This window comes from Diaphorina citri, unplaced genomic scaffold (assembly GCF_000475195.1).
Source record: "Diaphorina citri unplaced genomic scaffold, Diaci psyllid genome assembly version 1.1 scaffold1142, whole genome shotgun sequence".
Classification (NCBI taxonomy): domain Eukaryota; kingdom Metazoa; phylum Arthropoda; class Insecta; order Hemiptera; family Psyllidae; genus Diaphorina; species Diaphorina citri.
The window spans coordinates 57,288-75,931 of record NW_007378571.1 but is presented as its reverse complement, the minus strand read 5'-3'; the positions used below and the strand labels follow the sequence as shown (position 1 = coordinate 75,931).

General features: G+C 38.2%; 1 protein-coding gene across 1 annotated transcript; it reads left to right on the top strand.

The window, feature by feature from the left end:
• Positions 1 to 3,091: 3,091 nt before the first annotated feature.
• LOC103514436 (CSC1-like protein 2) lies at positions 3,092 to 17,564 on the top strand. Its single transcript, XM_026827402.1, has 15 exons — positions 3,092 to 3,112; positions 4,268 to 4,347; positions 4,832 to 4,949; positions 5,274 to 5,293; positions 5,552 to 5,701; positions 6,498 to 6,689; positions 8,876 to 9,058; positions 9,522 to 9,602; positions 12,685 to 12,844; positions 13,390 to 13,601; positions 14,299 to 14,473; positions 15,409 to 15,632; positions 15,880 to 16,053; positions 16,366 to 16,609; positions 17,246 to 17,564. The coding sequence occupies exons 1-15, from the start codon at positions 3,092 to 3,094 to the stop codon at positions 17,513 to 17,515; spliced, it is 2,304 nt and encodes a 767-aa protein (XP_026683203.1). The 3' UTR covers positions 17,516 to 17,564.
• The last annotated feature ends 1,080 nt before the right edge of the window (positions 17,565 to 18,644 follow it).

The following is an 18,644-nucleotide window of genomic DNA, read 5'->3' as shown; positions in this document are numbered from 1 at the left end:
AGAAAGGCATTATCACGCGAATGTTCACAAAGTTCACAAGTTGGGTGTGGTGACTTGGAATTGAAGAAATACTGAACTGAAACCTTGAGATCTTGAAAAAGAAAACAATTCTCGGGTTACAGGCCAACGTGCATAAGAGACTTTAAAAGACATTTTCTTCTACTGAGGTATATCTAGGTTAGCAGGCTTATGTACTCTACCTTCCTACTGGTTAAGGACAAAAGACAAAAGTCCGTTTACTCCAGCAACAGGCTACTCCTAGATATCACTGTGGTCAAAACCGCAAAACATATTGAGGACAAATTCCGCACCTCGGCTTAGGTTGAACCCGCACCCTCCTGTTTACCAGGCGAGCGTCTTAACCACTACACCACCGAGGCAATTATTATTTATTTAAATGTTAAACCAGTATTGTTAATTTTCACTGATCGGAAATCATTCCCTTAACACCCCAGGGTCCCCAGGTCTACAATATCACCTTACAGTGTTTGTTAACTTCTGAGAATGTTGCGAGACCGTTCAGGCTCTGTCTCCGAGAATGAGGTTTAACAAAACCTTTAACGTGAGATCATAGACCCGGGGTTTAAGGAGAAATACCACAGGATTATGCTAGAAACTCATTAAAGAGGAAGTTAAGCTGCATCTAATGATACAATTGAAACCTGTGGGTATATCATTATGTGGTGCCGTTTATGAAACAAAAACGAAAATTCTTCACTATTGCTCTTTACAAAGGTGCTCAGTAGGGCCTTTGGGTGTCCGGTAAGGGTTCTAAAGCTCACTGAACCTTTCATTAATCAAGCCAATCTGTTCTATAATAACTTGATATTGAGAGCTGCTCTCTGTTCATGATTATCATATTGATCATCACCCTATCTAAAGAGAGGAAACTGATTGCAAAATTAGGAGACTACATTACCTATGTATATTTACTGTATTACCAACCTGTGTTTGAATACATTAAATATCAAAGTATGAACCATTGCTAACACAATGGATACAAAGCATCATCTAGTATTCTACAGTAAGCGAGTCATGCAATGATGTAAATGAGATAATCTGATTATACTCCTCATGACGTACAAACCTATCCCAATATAAGAATACATCTGGTGTCAGCATCACACCACTTTCTATTACCTACACGTACATTAGATTTTTTTTTATCTGAAGATGGTTCACAAGATCGGTCTGATTTTGATTTTCTTTATATCGAGTCCTCGGAACAAACCTGGCACTAACTACATAGGTAGAAAAGAGAGGGGAAACAAAATTGTATCGCTCTCGGAAAAAAAAAAAACTTTTTTTATACGACCACGTCCACGTCTGTACATGAGATCATAAAACCAAATTTTGGACTCAGGAGACCTCGAAACGGATATTTCCACCCATTTCCCGATGTACATTGACTGATTGCAAGCCTTTCTTATTGTATAGGTTCCCTCTACTCCATGTAATAGAAAGTAAACATACATTGCCCAATACAATACCCAACCTCCTACCTGCAAATTGCAAATACAACACTTGTGTTATATCCTCCTACATATATGTACCTGTACTTTGTGTTCTATTCTGCATATAGGTATATCTGTATACTTAATATACTTGTCTGATAGTATCTATTTTTTTTTTGTTTTTTTTTTTTATTCCATGTCTCATAACTCCCAACATTTCTACACTACTCCCATATTCCAAGTCTCATAACTCCCAACATTTCTACACTACTCCCATATGCCATGTCTCATAACTCCGAACGCCACCTGTATACAAACTCATGTGCTAGAATTTTCTTTGCAATTCAATTAATAGCTTCTTTGTAATGACTTTAGAAAGCTCAAGGGATTCTTTTATTGTTATTTATTATTTTATCGTTTTAAACAAGACGTAAAAAGTTGACGATTTTTCTCGAAGCATTCGAACGGTTGGTTCGCTGGAAAGTTCGTTGTCTCTGTGTCTCACCGGTGAATCAACTGATCATGTACGAATATGTAATTACGGACACGTACATATTTTGTGATCAAGTACATTCACCCCTACACCTGATGGGGATATTGGGGATGGGTATTCTTCCACCTACTCACAGAATGCCTCTTTCCACTTTTGAATTTTAAAATTCTAATTCTAGGTAGATACTAGTTTTCTATTTAGGTAGAGGTGGAGGGTGAGTTAATGACATAATAACCCATCAACCCACACACAAGTCAAAAAATTTCGTATCTACTTTAGAGTTCAAAGCTACCGGCAAGTAATTATGTCTTCTTATGTATTTTCCAAACCTCTCTTCTTCCTCTGGTTTACTCTATCAAATATCAAAAGCTCTTCCACACCTCTTTGGATTTCTGAAAATTATTAATGAGGAAACCAATCAATGGAATAGTTCCACGCACTATGACGTATTCACCCGAATAATGTCCGCCATTTTGATTTTCTTTTCTCTATTGGCCATGGGAAATCAGTCCTTTATAATTAATAAGGTCATTCTATGTAATTTTTTTGCCTTTTTGCTGATATCTGAGAACCCTATCAGTATTTATGCTTCGCCTTTTCGTTGGGGTTTCTACTTTCTACCGATTCCTCACGACTCCCGAGACTGAGGGATCCCCAAGACGGTCTTCGGTCCAAACACCAACCTTTCACAACTTTGCTTATCTTCAGTGATCGATTGGGAACTGCCTCCTTGGCTGGAAGTGGATTTACGTGACTAGGATTACTAGGAAATAGAAGCAGTAAAATAAACACAGCTTCTACCATACCTTTTAAACATCAAGTGTGCCGGTTGGCGCGCGAAGCCCGGCGTCAAGACATTGAAGCGAAGCCCAGCCTATATGAACATGATATGTTTTTAACGCTGCAATGAGCATTGACCGCTAAAGTAAAAGTTTTCCACAATACGCCTATAGAACTTTTTTCTGCCCCCACTAAGTTTTGCATAATTGAATAATAAGGAAAAGTGACAAGGATAAACTAAAAACATTGCTATCAGGCCTCACTAAGCCTTGCTCAAAATCATGCTAGACTTGTAGGTAAAGGTTAGAAAGTAATAAGAAGTAGGAGGGTGGGAAGTTAAAAACAAAAGAACGTGTCATAAAATATGTACGAGAGTCAAAGCAAGGTTTGACCCCCCTCACATTTGGAACTTTGAAGGTCCGGTCTTACCTCTCCTATCTACCAGACTATGGACCGTGGCGTTTGCACCACCACCTCGTGATATTATATGGTGAGTTGACACTCAACAAGGTTTAACAAATCGTTCACACTGCACATGTTAAGTTTATTCAGCCTTACGTTCATTTTGCGACATGGCGCGTTGTATTAAATGAGAACATTCACACTGAAATCAACGTAACGCGGCTGTAACTCTTAACTCTTGTCATGTGTTCGTATACGTTGCTATTCTAATAAACCTACTGAATGATGAGAAAGAGAGAGAGAGGAAAAAAAAAAAACATGAAATTGTATCGTGTTGTTTGCAAATGTCGGGTTATTTGACTACATAATATTTATTTATTTATTTACAATATAAACGGTTTCCCTTTACTATCCCTTCGGAATTTTTCCTCTTCTGAAGTTCCTTTCCACTCTGTTTCCTATGGTTCAGTTCAGGCGCTATCATTCCAAAAGAGGAGAAATCGCAAAATGAAAATACTTACGGCTTAACTAGTAGTTTGACTGAACTGTACATTTATAACTTAGTTAGAAAGAGGGGCTTGAATGCTTGATGGCCCAATAGAGAACAAAAAATTAGAGAATTTATTTTCTGCGCGAGAGATGTGTCATTGTATACCAAGTTTTACTCTTAACTCGGGATTACCAAACTGCGGCTTGATAAGGCCTAGCCTAATTAGAGCTAAAACTCTCTAGCTTTGTGTTGCCGTGTTAGACATGCAATAGCTATATCTATACCCTTATTACCTAGGTATCTATGTATTGTTACTACCTAGCCTAGGTACCTATCTATACCTTGTTACCTCGGTATCTATGTATACTTGTATACTATGTATTGTTACTACCTAGGTATCTCTGGCATTTACTTCTTCCTTCTTTCTCTTCTCCTATTGTAGTTTCACTTCTCTATCTTGCGTTCCTCCCCGTACTTCTTTCCTCTCCCACACTACAGGGGGAGGGGGAAATGCCGACCCCAAATGAAATATTGGGGAAATGGCTAAGTGAAAGAAGATTGAATAATCTTAGCCTCTAGCAAACATTGAACCCAGGGCCTCCAATGTGCATTCCTAATATATATAATGTGTGATGTTGTTTGTTTCAGTTATTACTCATGTTCTTCACATTGCTGAGGAAAAGAGCATGGGATTATGGAAGACTAGCACTTGTACAGAAGAACGAGAGGTGAGTCTGGTTATCATTTGGATGGGTGACCATTCGCTCATCATGGATGAAGTCGACTCAATAGTCTCAATCCTCAGTGACAAAAGAACTCTAGTCACTTGTCAGGTCAGCAATATTGACTTTTACAACAAACTAAGGTCTTCTCACGGTTCTGGTTTTACCCTCCCTTCTGTAACAAGCTACCTGCCTACTCTACTCATATTGACCTCATCCAGCCTCAGTAGAACGCGATTAAGGACTAACACTTGTATAGAAAAGTTCAATAACTACATATTACCTTGTATTATTATCGTATGGACGTTTTATTTTTTCAGAGGATATACATAGAATACAGAGTAAAGGAACATTTAACAAAAACAAAAGAAATACTAACACTTCTATCTACTTATAGAGGTAAACTCTGTAGCCAGGCAACAGCTTCTGAACTAAGTGTTTTGATATCCTCAATATTTCCCTTAAATGACATATACCTTGTAATTTCCAGGTGGACTCAGCTGTTCTATGGATCTCTGGACGAAGCTGTGGCTGTGAATCCCTCTGACACCAGACCCCCTCATACTATCCCCTCCCTAGAGACATCAGGAGTTTTCACAATTAGAGCAGTGATTAGTGCTATTATAGGGTTAGGTTGAACATAAAAAGGAGCTTTCTTTTTCACTGCCGTAGCTAATTTTGGTGATTGTGCTGAAAAATCTCGGAAAATTATGATGGATTGAGTTACGAATAAGGCAGATAAGGCAGAATCATTTCTTCTACTTGTGAACAACGGAAAAAAAGAACGTTGTAATATTGTTAAAAATTAAAGGTCATGGGACCTTTTATTTCATCAAAGGCATTACAGGTATACGGGACCCAATTGGTAGTCGACTACCTTAAGAAAAAAGGTCATGGGACCGAATAGGCGTTCTTCCGCTCATGTTTATGAGTCTGGTTATCATTTGGATGGGTGACCATTCGCTCATCATGGATGAAGTCGACTCAATAGTCTCAATCCTCAGTGACAAAAGAACTACTCACTTGTCAGGTCAGCGATTGACTTTTACAACTAAGGTCTTCTCACGGTTCTGGTTTTACCCTCCCTTCTGTAACAAGCTACCTGCCTACTCTACTCATATCAACCTCATCCAGCCTGAGTAGCACGCGATTAAGGACTAGCACTTGTACAGAAAAGTTCAATAACTAGATATTACTTTGTAATTTCCAGGTGGACTCAGCTGTTCTATGGATCTCTGGACGAAGCTGTGGCTGTGAATCCCTCTGACACCAGACCCCCTCATACTATCCCCACCCTAGAGACATCCATATCTGTAGACCAGGGCCCATTCTCCTGGCTTACCTCAGTATTCAGAATAAGGTAAGAATAATCATATCTGTAGACCAGGGCCCATTCTCCTGGCTTACCTCAGTATTCAGAATATGGTAAGAATGATCATATCTGTAGACCAGGGCCCATTCTCCTGGCTTACCTCAGTATTCAGAACAAGGTAAGAATGATCATATCTGTAGACCGGGGCCCATTCTCCTGGCTTACCTCAGTATTCAGAATAAGGTAAGAATGATCATATCTGTAGACCAGGGCCCATCCTCCTGGCTTACCTCAGTATTCAGAATAAGGTAAGAATGATCATACCTGTAGACCAGGGCCCATCCTCCTGGCTTACCTCAGTATTCAGAATAAGGTAAGAATGACCCGGGACCTCCGGCGTGCAAGCCTAGTGTGATACTCACTCGGCCAAGGAGGTTGCTTTTCAACTTGGTATTTCAATCTGATCTTTCGACATTTAGTCACCAGGGCCCATTCTCCTGGTTTACCTCAGTATTCAGAATAAGGTAAGAATGACCCGGGACCTCCGGCGTGCAAGCCTAGTGTGATACCCACTCGGCCTAGTGTGATACTCACTCGCCCAAGGAGGTTGCTTTTCAACTTGGTATTTCAATCTGATCTTTCGACATTTAGTGTACGCAATATTCTGCGCAAACTTCACTCATTTTGATTCTAATTAATTATACAGGGATGAACACATTCTAGTCAAGAGTGGAGCGGATGCAGTGCAATATCTATCATTCCAGCGTCATATCATTGTATTCACGGCTATCATAACACTAGTGTCGCTCCTAGTGGTGTCTAATAGTATTATGTTAATTTACAGGGATGAACACATTCTAGTCAAGAGTGGAGCGGATGCAGTGCAATATCTATCATTCCAGCGTCATATCATTGTATTCACGGCTATCATAACACTAGTGTCGCTCCTAGTGGTGCTACCTGTCAACTTTCATGGAGATCTGGAAGGGGATGGCCTCACGTTTGGTCATACCACGCTTAGTAATCTACATCCTGAGTAAGTACCCTTGGAGAATGCAGAGGAGTTACATTCTTCAGATTTTTTTTTAAGTTGATAGTTAACCATTTAGAATTTAGATAACCATTTAGTTGACTTGAAAAAATGGTTTAACTGACTAAAAAAACCTGGAAAACTTAAAACATGTGTCGAGCCTAGTTAGATTGGAGGGCAGCGTGTCTGCTTTGTTACTTATTAGTGCTAGGATTTGGTTTGATTCCCACCCGAGGCGAACATTATCCTAAACATTTGAGGTTCGTTCTCGGAACGGCTGGCCTGTAGAACACTCAAAGGTCCAATCGATGACCCATTTTCTTTTATAGTCCAAACATGTTTGACAAATTTCATCGAAAACGGACCAGCTGTTCGGGAGTTATCGCTGAACAAACATGAAACAGATTTGTAGACCAACAAATGTAAAATCGTCGGGTTGAAAACTTGAAATTCTCTTCGTTTCTTCAATTGCACTGCTGGATAGGCCTTCTGCCATTAGTTTCATCTCAGTTTGCACTTTGCCTCGCAAATAATTCCTTACGGCATTGGCATTCTCTTCCATCCAACCTCTCAATACACAAGAATACGCATAACCTAGTTTTCTTTATTGTCCTTAACCCCATAGTCCCGAATTGTTTTTCGTTTTTTTTTTTTTTTTTTTTTTTTTTTTTTTTTAGCAATGAAACAACTAGTACATTAGACTCGTGTGGTCTGTGTCGTAGTATGCTCATCCAGTAGCACGTCCCACATCAGATGGGCTATAAGGGACCCAGTAGTTTACATTTAGGTGCTGGATCAACAACAGAACACTAGAAAGTAACCCATTGAAGTTATTGCAATTGAATACGAGCGCTTTTCCGGTCGGGAATCATTTTTAGTAACTTTTTTCTGAAATATGTATGAAAACTTTTATTTCCCGCAGTATTCAAGCATTCATCGAGTTCCTACCATCTCAAACGGAAACCTACAGGTGGGAATGTCTATTTCTTCCGGACAAGGGAGCGTTCTTCGTGAACTATGTGATAACTTCTTCCTTCATTGGAACTAGCTTGGAGCTCATCAGATTCCCGGAGTTGTTCATGTATGCTGTACGGATATCTGTGGCCAGGTACACTAGTCTACAATTGGTATTTCCATTATTGACGTTTAAAGATGATTTATTATTTAACTAAGGTTACCGCATTATTGTTGTGTAACTCGACACTGCAAGTCAACACTCAGCAGTCGGTCCTGTAAAAGTGACTACATTCACAAGATTTGATCCAAATCCGTACAAACATTAGAAACCCCCTTACAAAAATATTACTATTATATTGTTTTAAAGCTTGGAGCTCATCAGATTCCCGGAGTTGTTCATGTATGCTGTACGGATATCTGTGGCCAGGTACACTAGTTTACAATTGGTATTTCCATTATTGACGTTTAAAGATGATTTATTATTTAACTAAGGTTACCGCATTATTGTAGTGTACTAGTGTAACTCGACACTCCAGGTCAACACTCAGCAGTCGGTCCTGTAAAAGTGGCTACATTCACAAGATTTGATCCAAATCCGTACCAACATTAGAAACCCCCTTACAGAAATATTATTACTATTATATTATTTAAAAAATAGAGAGTAAAAAATCACCTCGTAAAATACGTCATTTTCAGATCGGAGGCAGAGACAGCGAGTGTTCGCAAGCAAATCCTGTGGGAGTTTCCATTCGGTGTTCAGTATGCCTGGATGTTACTTATCTTCGCTCTCACTACAGTGTACAGTCTGTCCTGTCCTCTCATCACACCATTCGGTCTACTCTACCTATGTCTCAAACATCTAGTCGATAGGTAGGTAACTAAAAACTCGACTTGAATTGATTAAGATCACGTTACCTTACTTAAGGTTTTGAAAGGAGATGATTAAATTTGAAATCCAGTATGCACCTAAGTACATCTTTGAGTTTAGGTTTTGAAACTAGTATCCATGTGAAAACATCTTTGAATTTAGTCATTTTGAAGTTAGTACGCACGTAAGAATATCTTTGAGTTCAAGTTTTGAAGCCAGTGTCCATGTGAGAACATCAACGGCTGGCTTTCTCCTATCCTGTCTTCCTTCTCTCTTCGTTTCGGGACTTTAGTAGATACAATTACCTCCTATCAAAATTTGTTCTCTTTATAATACCATGACGTCCGATGTGTTGTGTGTATTTCAGATCTCAATTGCTATGGATCCACGTGACCCTAGCAATTCTATATTTACCTCTGAGTATATTTCTCATGCGCCGGTTCTCCGTACATTTGAAGATCGAGGAGAGAGAGGCAGTGTCTAAAACTCTCATGATCACCAATATTCCCAGGAGGAATTGTGATGTCAATGACATTCAGAGACATTTCCGGTGAGTAACCAATCAAATTTCGGTAGATAATCTTAAGATGGGCTGTGGGTAGTACCCACTGGGTACATTCTGTAATCTGTACGCCAAGCCGTTACAGCATTGCAGTAGATTAGAACATGTTTTCACAACGGGGAATGTTCGTCAGAATCAAAATTTCTGCAAACTCACGAAGCAGTTGTACCTTTTAAGGCATATTCTATGTCAAAGTGTCATATCATAACGTGGTATGTGATATTTGCGCAAACATTGTTCGTTTAGACCTGAAATTTGAGAAACTATGGCGTTCGCACGCCACGATCTGTCAAAGGACCATGTTGGAAGACCAATTTAGAATTTAGTAGACTTGTAGAGTTTATACCAGGCTTGTTTTTTTATTTATTTTTTTTTTTTTTGCTTCCAATTTGTTGTTTCCAAGATACAACTAGTAACATACTAACTGTGTTCTCTTTATTATTGATTTCAGGGAATCCTATCCCGAATTTGATGTGCAGGATATTCAACTTGCATATGATATTGCAAGACTAGTCACTTTGGATAGGCGGAGGTAAGACATTAAATTATATTATTTTGAAACAACTCTTGAGTAGAACTTACTCGAAAAATAATTAAAAACAGATCACTATGGGCACCGGAAAGCTTGATTGAAACTCAAAATCTCAGTTGCAAATTCCTTTATGAGAAACAGACAGACGGACGAATTCAATGCAAATTCGTCGAGTAGATTAACAAGGGTTTTACGTCTCTTTATAAGTACTTTGGTTTTTAGCGATCTTTGGCGACAATCTACCCGCTTCTTCACATAAACCTCACCCAGTCATACTCTGGGTCTACCATCCGGACATCAATGGAATTTTGAAACTCCATATTTATATCCTTAGGGTTTTTTGTACATATCTACTGTTTGTAAATAATGCAATTTTAATTACAAAGGCTCTAACATTACACGATCTACTGTCTGTTTCTGAAACAAATTTTCTTTCCACATTCAATATTTTGACGTAACCCCACCACTACTTTTTGTTATTGAAAATATATATTTGTTATTCTGTGGTATTTCCTCTGTAAGATTTGCACTATTGCACTGAGCGAAATGTAAAAGTGCAAAGTTCCTTCTGGTACATGGTCAAATCTAGTACGACCAATCGTGTAATGTAGCTTTGTGTACTTAACGTGTTACGTACTTATTTTATATTTTACAATGTTTTAGCCTTATTTTTACTTAGTTTGGAAGTTAGATACTGATTTACATGTTGTGCTGTGTCTGTGTTAGATATTTCAGTGTATCTATTGAGATTATTTATATGTTTTTATTGTTTTTTAAGTATCATCCCTCCTCTAGAATGAATTCAATTTCTCCTATGCATTCAAGCTTTATAAATTGTTTTGTGATCATATGAACTCCTGAAACTAGATGGATATTGAGTGTCGTAATTAGCTTTTTACAAACAAGAGTTCCCCATATTATCAGATTGTTACTAAATAAATAGGTAAAAATGAATATATGTAGGAATGATTAAAAAATAATCCTCATATATCTCCTATCATTTCTGAGCTTACAATGTTAGTTTTCTTGGTGCTTAATCTGACAACTATTCCCATTTTAAGCTGGGATAACTTTTCCTTCATAAAATAAAGTTATTTTAATACTTACATAGGTACCAAATACCTTTTACCTTATATTTGGTCCTTTCGGGCCGGATATTTTCCTAGAGAAATATTTTGGTCCTTTCGGGCCGGATATTTTCCTAGAGAAATATTTTGGTCCTTTCGGGCCGGATATTTTCCTAGAGAAATGTTTTGGTCCTTTCGGGCCGGATATTTTCTTAGGGACATATTCTTGTCCTTCTAAGCTGGGATAACTTTTCCTTCATAAAATAAAGTTATTTTAATACTTACATAGGTACCAAATACCTTTTACCTTATATTTGGTCCTTCGGGCCGGATATTTTCCTAGGGAAATATTTTGGTCCTTTCGGGGGTATTTTCCTAGTAATACTTTTGGGTAAGCTATTATTAATCAGAAATACTGAAGAGTAAATAAGTACCTACTTTGCCGACATGGCGTACATAGGTACACGTATTTTTCAATAGTGAAAATTAATCGCATCCTAATCAGCTCATTCGTTACTAAAGTGATGCTCAAGTTTTGTATAGAAAATATTACATGATTTAGTTTTAATTAAATCCTAGGCATTTCATCACTCTTCGTTTGTTTACTTTTTGTATTATTTCTGTTGTGATAATATTGATTTTTGTTTTGCGTCCCAAAGAATTTTCGTTTTAATTTCTCCAATCTGCTGGAAACCGAGATCCTTTTGATTTTTGTTGCAATATTTTCGTTTTGACGAAATAATTTTGATTTAGGAAAAAATAATAAATATTTTGTTTGATTTGAAATTCATTTATTTATTGAATTTTATTTGTACGGAATTGATTAATAAATGGAATTTATACCGAATAATAAATATTATACGTCCTGAGTGTACTTTATTATATTGCGATTTGTGTTTACAATTCGATCATGAGTCATTCATGAAACCCACTGGAAAATCTGAAAGATTTGGATAGGAACCTGAGAATACAGTGTAACATGAGAATTCTATACACCTACATATACAAAGTTATAAAGCAATGTGGGATGTGGGGCTCTATATTTTATATTGACTTTGTGTTGCCTGTTCAGAGTCAGTGAGATGATTTCGCTACATAGCATTAGCATTATCATAAGACGTCTGTAAATTAAGATATTAAGCTATCATAGCAGAGTTCGTTAATGAAAATGTCACAAAAAGTAAAGTGATTATTATGAGTCCCGTTATTAAATATTCGTTTCCTCTGGTATGTTTCCGCCAATCCGCCGCGAACCGGGGAAAAAGTCATGGAGAGGCAGCCTTCTTAGGTCGAGGTTTACCAAAGCGGAATATCTCGGAAGGTATTGAGTTCAATCTGAGGTTACCCCGGGTATTAAGTCTAGGGAAATCCTCTTGTGATCTCAATCCTAAGTTGGTAAACCCCGACCTTATTGCTGAGGTCATACTGGGCTTTTCTACCTCGTCTTTTCGCTGAGATTTCAATTTTACTCCTCAGTTGTCCTCGTGAGGCTGAGTGGAACCCGAACTAGCATGTGTAGTCCCAGGCGATCACCCGTCCAGATATCAATCAGACAAAACGTAATAGTAATAACCTCTCGAGTACCTACTTAGTCGTTCTGAGAACGAACCTTATCTGTAAAGGATAAAATTCGCCCCGGGCGGAAATCGAACTCGCGACCCAGGGCTTACAAGGCGAACGCGCTACCCTCCAAGGTACCTAGCTACCCATCTTGTAAAATTTCAATATGAGAAAGTAATGGTTTAATGCAATGTGACCGCTTTGTAATAGGTACCTTGTACATACATACATACATACATACATACATACGTACAGACCATGGGCTAAAAATCACTTTTTTGATACGTACGTACGTTACGTACGTACGTACGTTACGTACAGACCATGGGCTAAAAATCACTTTTTTGACATCAGGGGATCCCAAAACGGATATTTCCAACCATTTCCCGATTTTGAAAATTTGGACCGATTGCAATACTTTCATTACCTACTAGTATAGCTCCGCTATACTGTAGTAATAGAAAGTGCGAAGAATCAATCAAGACATGTCATGAGAGATTACAGGTGACACCCCGTATCTGTGGATATCTATGTAAACCATGCTGCTATCCATGCCAGGAAACTCTGGATGGTTTAGATTACTATACACATGAGGAGGCCAGAATACAACAGAAGGTAAGACATTTTTTTTTATATATTTAGATTACCCAAGTTAATTTTTTAAAGGAGGCCGTTGCTCATTAATTCTTTTAGTCCCATTAAAAAGAAATCAACAAATTATTCAACATCTTCAAATCATCAAATGGGATTCAGAGAATTAATAGGGTGTAAGTGGGTTTTATTATTATTATTATTATACACATAAGAAGGCCAGAATACAACAGAAGGTAATAAACATCAATTATTTCAAATGTTAATTCAATATTATATATGTATTTGCGAAATGAGGAGAACAGAGAACGACGCTGTTTTCAGAAAAAGTTCTAGCCTACAACAGCTGTTTTATTTTCTAAATTCTACCACTTCCCTTTTTTCCTATATTCAATACTGAAGATGACGTGAACTATAAGTCATTTCATTCCATATTATTCCTTGCAGGTCGATGCTGAGAAGTCCAAATCTCTAAAGCGGCCCCTGGGCATTGCATTCCTTTTTTCCTATATTCAATACTGAAGATGACGTGAACTATAAGTCATTTCATTCCATATTATTCCTTGCAGGTCGATGCTGAGAAGTCTAAATCTCTAAAGCGGCCCCTGGGCATTGCATTTGTCACAATGTCCAATACGGAGGGGGCTAAGAAGGTGCTGAGTGATCATCGCCGGCCCTGGTATGAGTGTAATCCTGCTCCGCCCCTGAGTAGTGTATCTCATCTCCTATCTACCAGACTATGGACCGTGGCGTTTGCACCACCACCTCGTGATATTATATGGTGAGTTGACACTCAACAAGGTTTAACAACTCGTTCACACTGCACATGTTAAGTTTTTTCAGCCTTACGTTCATTTTGCGACATGGTGCGTTGTATTAAATGAGAACATTCACACTGAAATCAACGTAACGCGGCTGTAACTCCTAACTCTTGTCATGTGTTCGTTTCGTATACCTACGTTGGTATTCTAATAAACCTACTGAATGATGAGAAAGAGAAAAAAAATACCATGAAATTGTATCGTGTTGTTTGCAAATGTCAGGTTATTTGACTACATAATTATCTAAGGGCAACCCCAAATGTGTAAGAAATGTGAAATTTGTGTTGACTTCGCCAAAGCGTTTGATAAATGAAACAACTTTATTGTTGCTTGTGGTCACTCATAAGTCCATATTTCGGTGTAGTAGGGCCATGACCAGAAGAACCAACAGATACACGCTGTGTTAGAGAGGCAACATTTTTAGAAGTAGAGGTTTTCGGCTTCATGTTGTACATAATCATCTAAGGGCAACCCCAAATGTGTAAGAAATGTGAAATTTCTGTTGACTTCGCCAAAGCGTTTGATAAATGAAACAACTTTATTGTTGCTTGTGGTCACTCATAAGTCCATATGGTAATATTTTACAAGGTTAATTTTCCCTTTAGAACAAAATCCAGACTCATAAGTCTCATAACTCATCCGTTTGGTTTCTTTCAGGGAGAATCTCGCTATTCCTACTACAAACCGATATTTCAAGCTGGCAATCACCAACACACTGCTGTTTGCTGGATTATTTTTCCTAACCACGCCTGTCATTGTATTGAATACGATGGAAATACTCAAGCTGAGAGAAATTGAGAAGGCGGTAGGTATACAGTGTATACTATACACGGTAAAAGGCCACTAAAGTTCAGTTTTACGTCTTTCATGCAAAAGCAAAACGAAACAAATGTGGCAGAAAAAAGTTCACTGTTTAAAAACTGTGATTTTTTTCTGCCACACACACACACACACACGTTCAATTTGTCTGTCATGCAAAATTAAAACTGTACAGTGAACATATATGGCCGGCCGCGGGTCGTAGAATTTGTGAGTCCCCTATCTCTTATACTCGTATCCTATGAAGAGAATTAACTATAAAGAAGATATAGGGAAGAAGAGAAACCCGTCTACAATAAGCTATCGAATAGATCAGGAGATGACATACCTAATATTTGAATGGTTGAGTGGAAAAGCTCTATTAGCAGAATCCTGCCACTTCGAATAAAGCAAAAATGTTTTGTTATTATTTATTTTTTAGACTACATAATTATCTAAGGGCAACCCCAAATGTGTAAGAAATGTGAAATTTGTGTTGACTTCGCCAAAGCGTTTGATAAATGAAACACCTTTATTGTTGCTTGTGGTCACTCATAAGTCCATAAGGTAATATTTTACAAGGTTAATTTTCCCTTTAGAACAAAATCCAGATAAGTCTCCTAACTCATCCGTTTGGTTTCTTTCAGGGAGAATCTCGCTATTCCTACTACAAACCGATATTTCAAGCTGGCAATCACCAACACACTGCTGTTTGCTGGATTATTTTTCCTTTTTTTTTTTTTTTTTTTTTTTGGTAGCAATGAAACAACTAGGTAGTACATTAGACTCGTGTGGTCTGTGTCGTAGCATGCTCATCCAGTAGCACGTCCCACATCAGATGGGCTATAAGGGACCCAGTAGTTTACATTTAGGTGCTGGATCAACAACAGAACACTAGAAAGTAACCCATTGAAGTTATTGCAATTGAATACGAGCGCTTTTCCGGTCGGGAATCATTTTTAGTAACTTTTTTCTGAAATATGTATGAAAACTTTTATTTCCCGCAGTATTCAAGCATTCATCGAGTTCCTACCATCTCAAACGGAAACCTACAGGTGGGAATGTCTATTTCTTCCGGACAAGGGAGCGTTCTTCGTGAACTATGTGATAACTTCTTCCTTCATTGGAACTAGCTTGGAGCTCATCAGATTCCCGGAGTTGTTCATGTATGCTGTACGGATATCTGTGGCCAGGTACACTAGTTTACAATTGGTATTTCAATTATTGACGTTTAAAGATGATTTATTATTTAACTAAGGTTACCGCATTATTGTTGTGTAACTCGACACTGCAAGTCAACACTCAGCAGTCGGTCCTGTAAAAGTGACTACATTCACAAGATTTGATCCAAATCCGTACAAACATTAGAAACCCCCTTACAAAAATATTACTATTATATTGTTTTAAAAAAAATCACCTCGTAAAATACGTCATTTTCAGATCGGAGGCAGAGACAGCGAGTGTTCGCAAGCAAATCCTGTGGGAGTTTCCATTCGGTGTTCAGTATGCCTGGATGTTACTTATCTTCGCTCTCACTACAGTGTATAGTCTGTCGTGTCCTCTCATCACACCATTCGGTCTACTCTACCTATGTCTCAAACATCTAGTCGATAGGTAACTAAACACTCGACTTGATTAAGATCACGTTACCATACCTAAGGTTTTGAAAGGGGATGATTAAATTTGAAATCCAGTATGCACCTAAGAACATCTTTGAGTTTAGGTTTTGAACTAGTATCCATGTAAAAACATCTTTGAATTTAGTCATTTCGAAGTTAGTACGCACGTAAGAATATCTTTGAGTTCAAGTTTTGAAGCCAGTGTCCATGTGAGAACATCTTTGAGCTTAAGTTTGAGAACATCTTTGAACCTAATGTACACATATCAATTTCAAATTTCGACTAATTAAAAACTCATTTGTTTCAGGTACAACATCTACTATGCATACGGACCTAGCAAAATATCACAGCAGATTCACGGCACGGCTATCAATTGTGTTATAGCCTCTGTGGTGATGCTACAAGCCTCATTCACACTCTTGTCCATATTGAGACGAGGATTTCATGATATATCTCTGTACGCGCTCATAGGGTTTATACTTACAGTAGCCTTTGCATTCAGTCAATGTTTCCTGCGCTGGTTTCAAGCCTGGAGTCCTATTTACTATCAGGTAATTATCAACTAGTTCACATTGAAAATATTGTAAAAAGTCATCTCCAAACCGAGAAATTGTGCCATTCCTATGGGTTTAACTTAAAGATCCGGGGACGCAAGTTGTGAGGGGTTGTTCAGGTAATTATCAACTAGTTCACATTGAAAATATTGTAAAAAGTCATCTCCAAACCGAGAAATTGTGCCATTCCTATGGGTTTAACTCAGAGATCCGGGGACGCAAGTTGTGTGGGGTTGGAGGGACAATGGCAAATATATCGATAAATCGATATATCGATATATCGGCCCCTCAAATATATCGATATCGATATATCGGGGGAAATATAGAGATATATCGCCGATATATCGATATATTTATTTGCACTTATCCAAGGTTTGAATCTATCTAGGATTCTAGATAATTTATTCTTAGCGTTTACTCAAATCTGTTGTTTGTTTTATAATAATTTTAGCTTCCCTTATTAACCTCTTCTAGGAAGGTTTGAATCTATCTAGGATTCTAGATAATTTATTCTTAGCGTTTACTCAAATCTGTTGTTTGTTTTATAATAAATTTACCTTCCCTTATTAACCTCTTCTAGAAGATGTCAATATTCCTTATTCAACGTACCATGTTTCTGTTTCCTCTCACCAGAGTGCAGCAGCGCGTCAGTCCGCTAACTTACGTCGTCGTGTGGCAGGTTACTATTCTGCTCATCAATACATACCGGACGTTCTACGTCGTAGTATGCCTCGGGAATCTGATAGAACCACACCCCGGGATCCAGAACTAGTCACTGTGTACTCCCCGGGGAATGGAGTGGGGGGCGAGTCCCCCCTACACTATCACATCACCCAGGCCATCAACTCGAGCGATACAGCAACACTGTACCAGAACTACGAGACCAACAACTGTGACGTGTGACAACACTGTACCAGACCTAAGAGACCAACCACTGTGTGACGTGACGACACTCTGGTACAAATGAATCTTCTGAACTGTGACGTGTGACAACACTGTACCAGACCTAAGAGACCAACCACTGTGTGACATGTGACGACACTCTGGTACAAATGAATCTTCTAAACTGTGACGTGTGACAACACTGTACCAGACCTAAGAGACCAACCACTGTGTGACATGTGACGACACTCTGGTACAAATGAATCTTCTGTCTCAGCTAGGACTCGAACCACGCTCTCCAGATGAGCGAACCTGTCCCTGTTCCACGAAACTATGTTGTAGTTGACATTTTACAACGTGAATTTTGCCGCGCGTTGCCTGTGAAGAGGTTTGTGGAATACAAACCATGTCTATGTATATTCTCATACTCTTGTAGATTAACAAGGGTTTTACGTCTCTTTATAAGTACTTTGGTTTTTAGCGATCTTTGGCGACAATCTACCCGCTTCTTCACATAAACTTCACCCAGTCTGAGTGGGGCTGGAAACAACTTTGTTCATCTGACTAAGATTTTTTTCAAGAATCCAGAAAATAAATAATAAATCAATGTCTCCTGATTACAGAGAAATCCTACACGAATCCAAGTTATATTGTACATATCTACTGTTTGTAAATAATGCAATTTTAATTACAAAGGCTCTAACATTACACGATCTACTGTCTGTTTCTGAAACAAATTTTCTTTCCACATTCAATATTTTGACGTAACCCCACCACTACTTTTTGTTATTGAAAATATATATTTGTATAGTGGTGCATTGTTATTCTGTGGTATTTCCTCTGTAAGATTTGCACTATTGCACTGAGCGAAATGTAAAAGTGCAAAGTTCCTTCTGGTACATGGTCAAATCTAGTACGACCAGTGAAGAATCAATCAAGACATGTCATGAGAGATTACAGGTGACACCCCGTATCTGTGGATATCTATGTAAACCATGCTGCTATCCATGTCAGGAAACTCTGGATGGTTTGGATTACTATACACATGAAGAGGCCAGAATACAACAGAAGGTAAGACATTTTTTTTATATATATACATATTTAGATTACCCAAGTTAATTTTTTAAAGGAGGCCCTTGCTCATTAATTC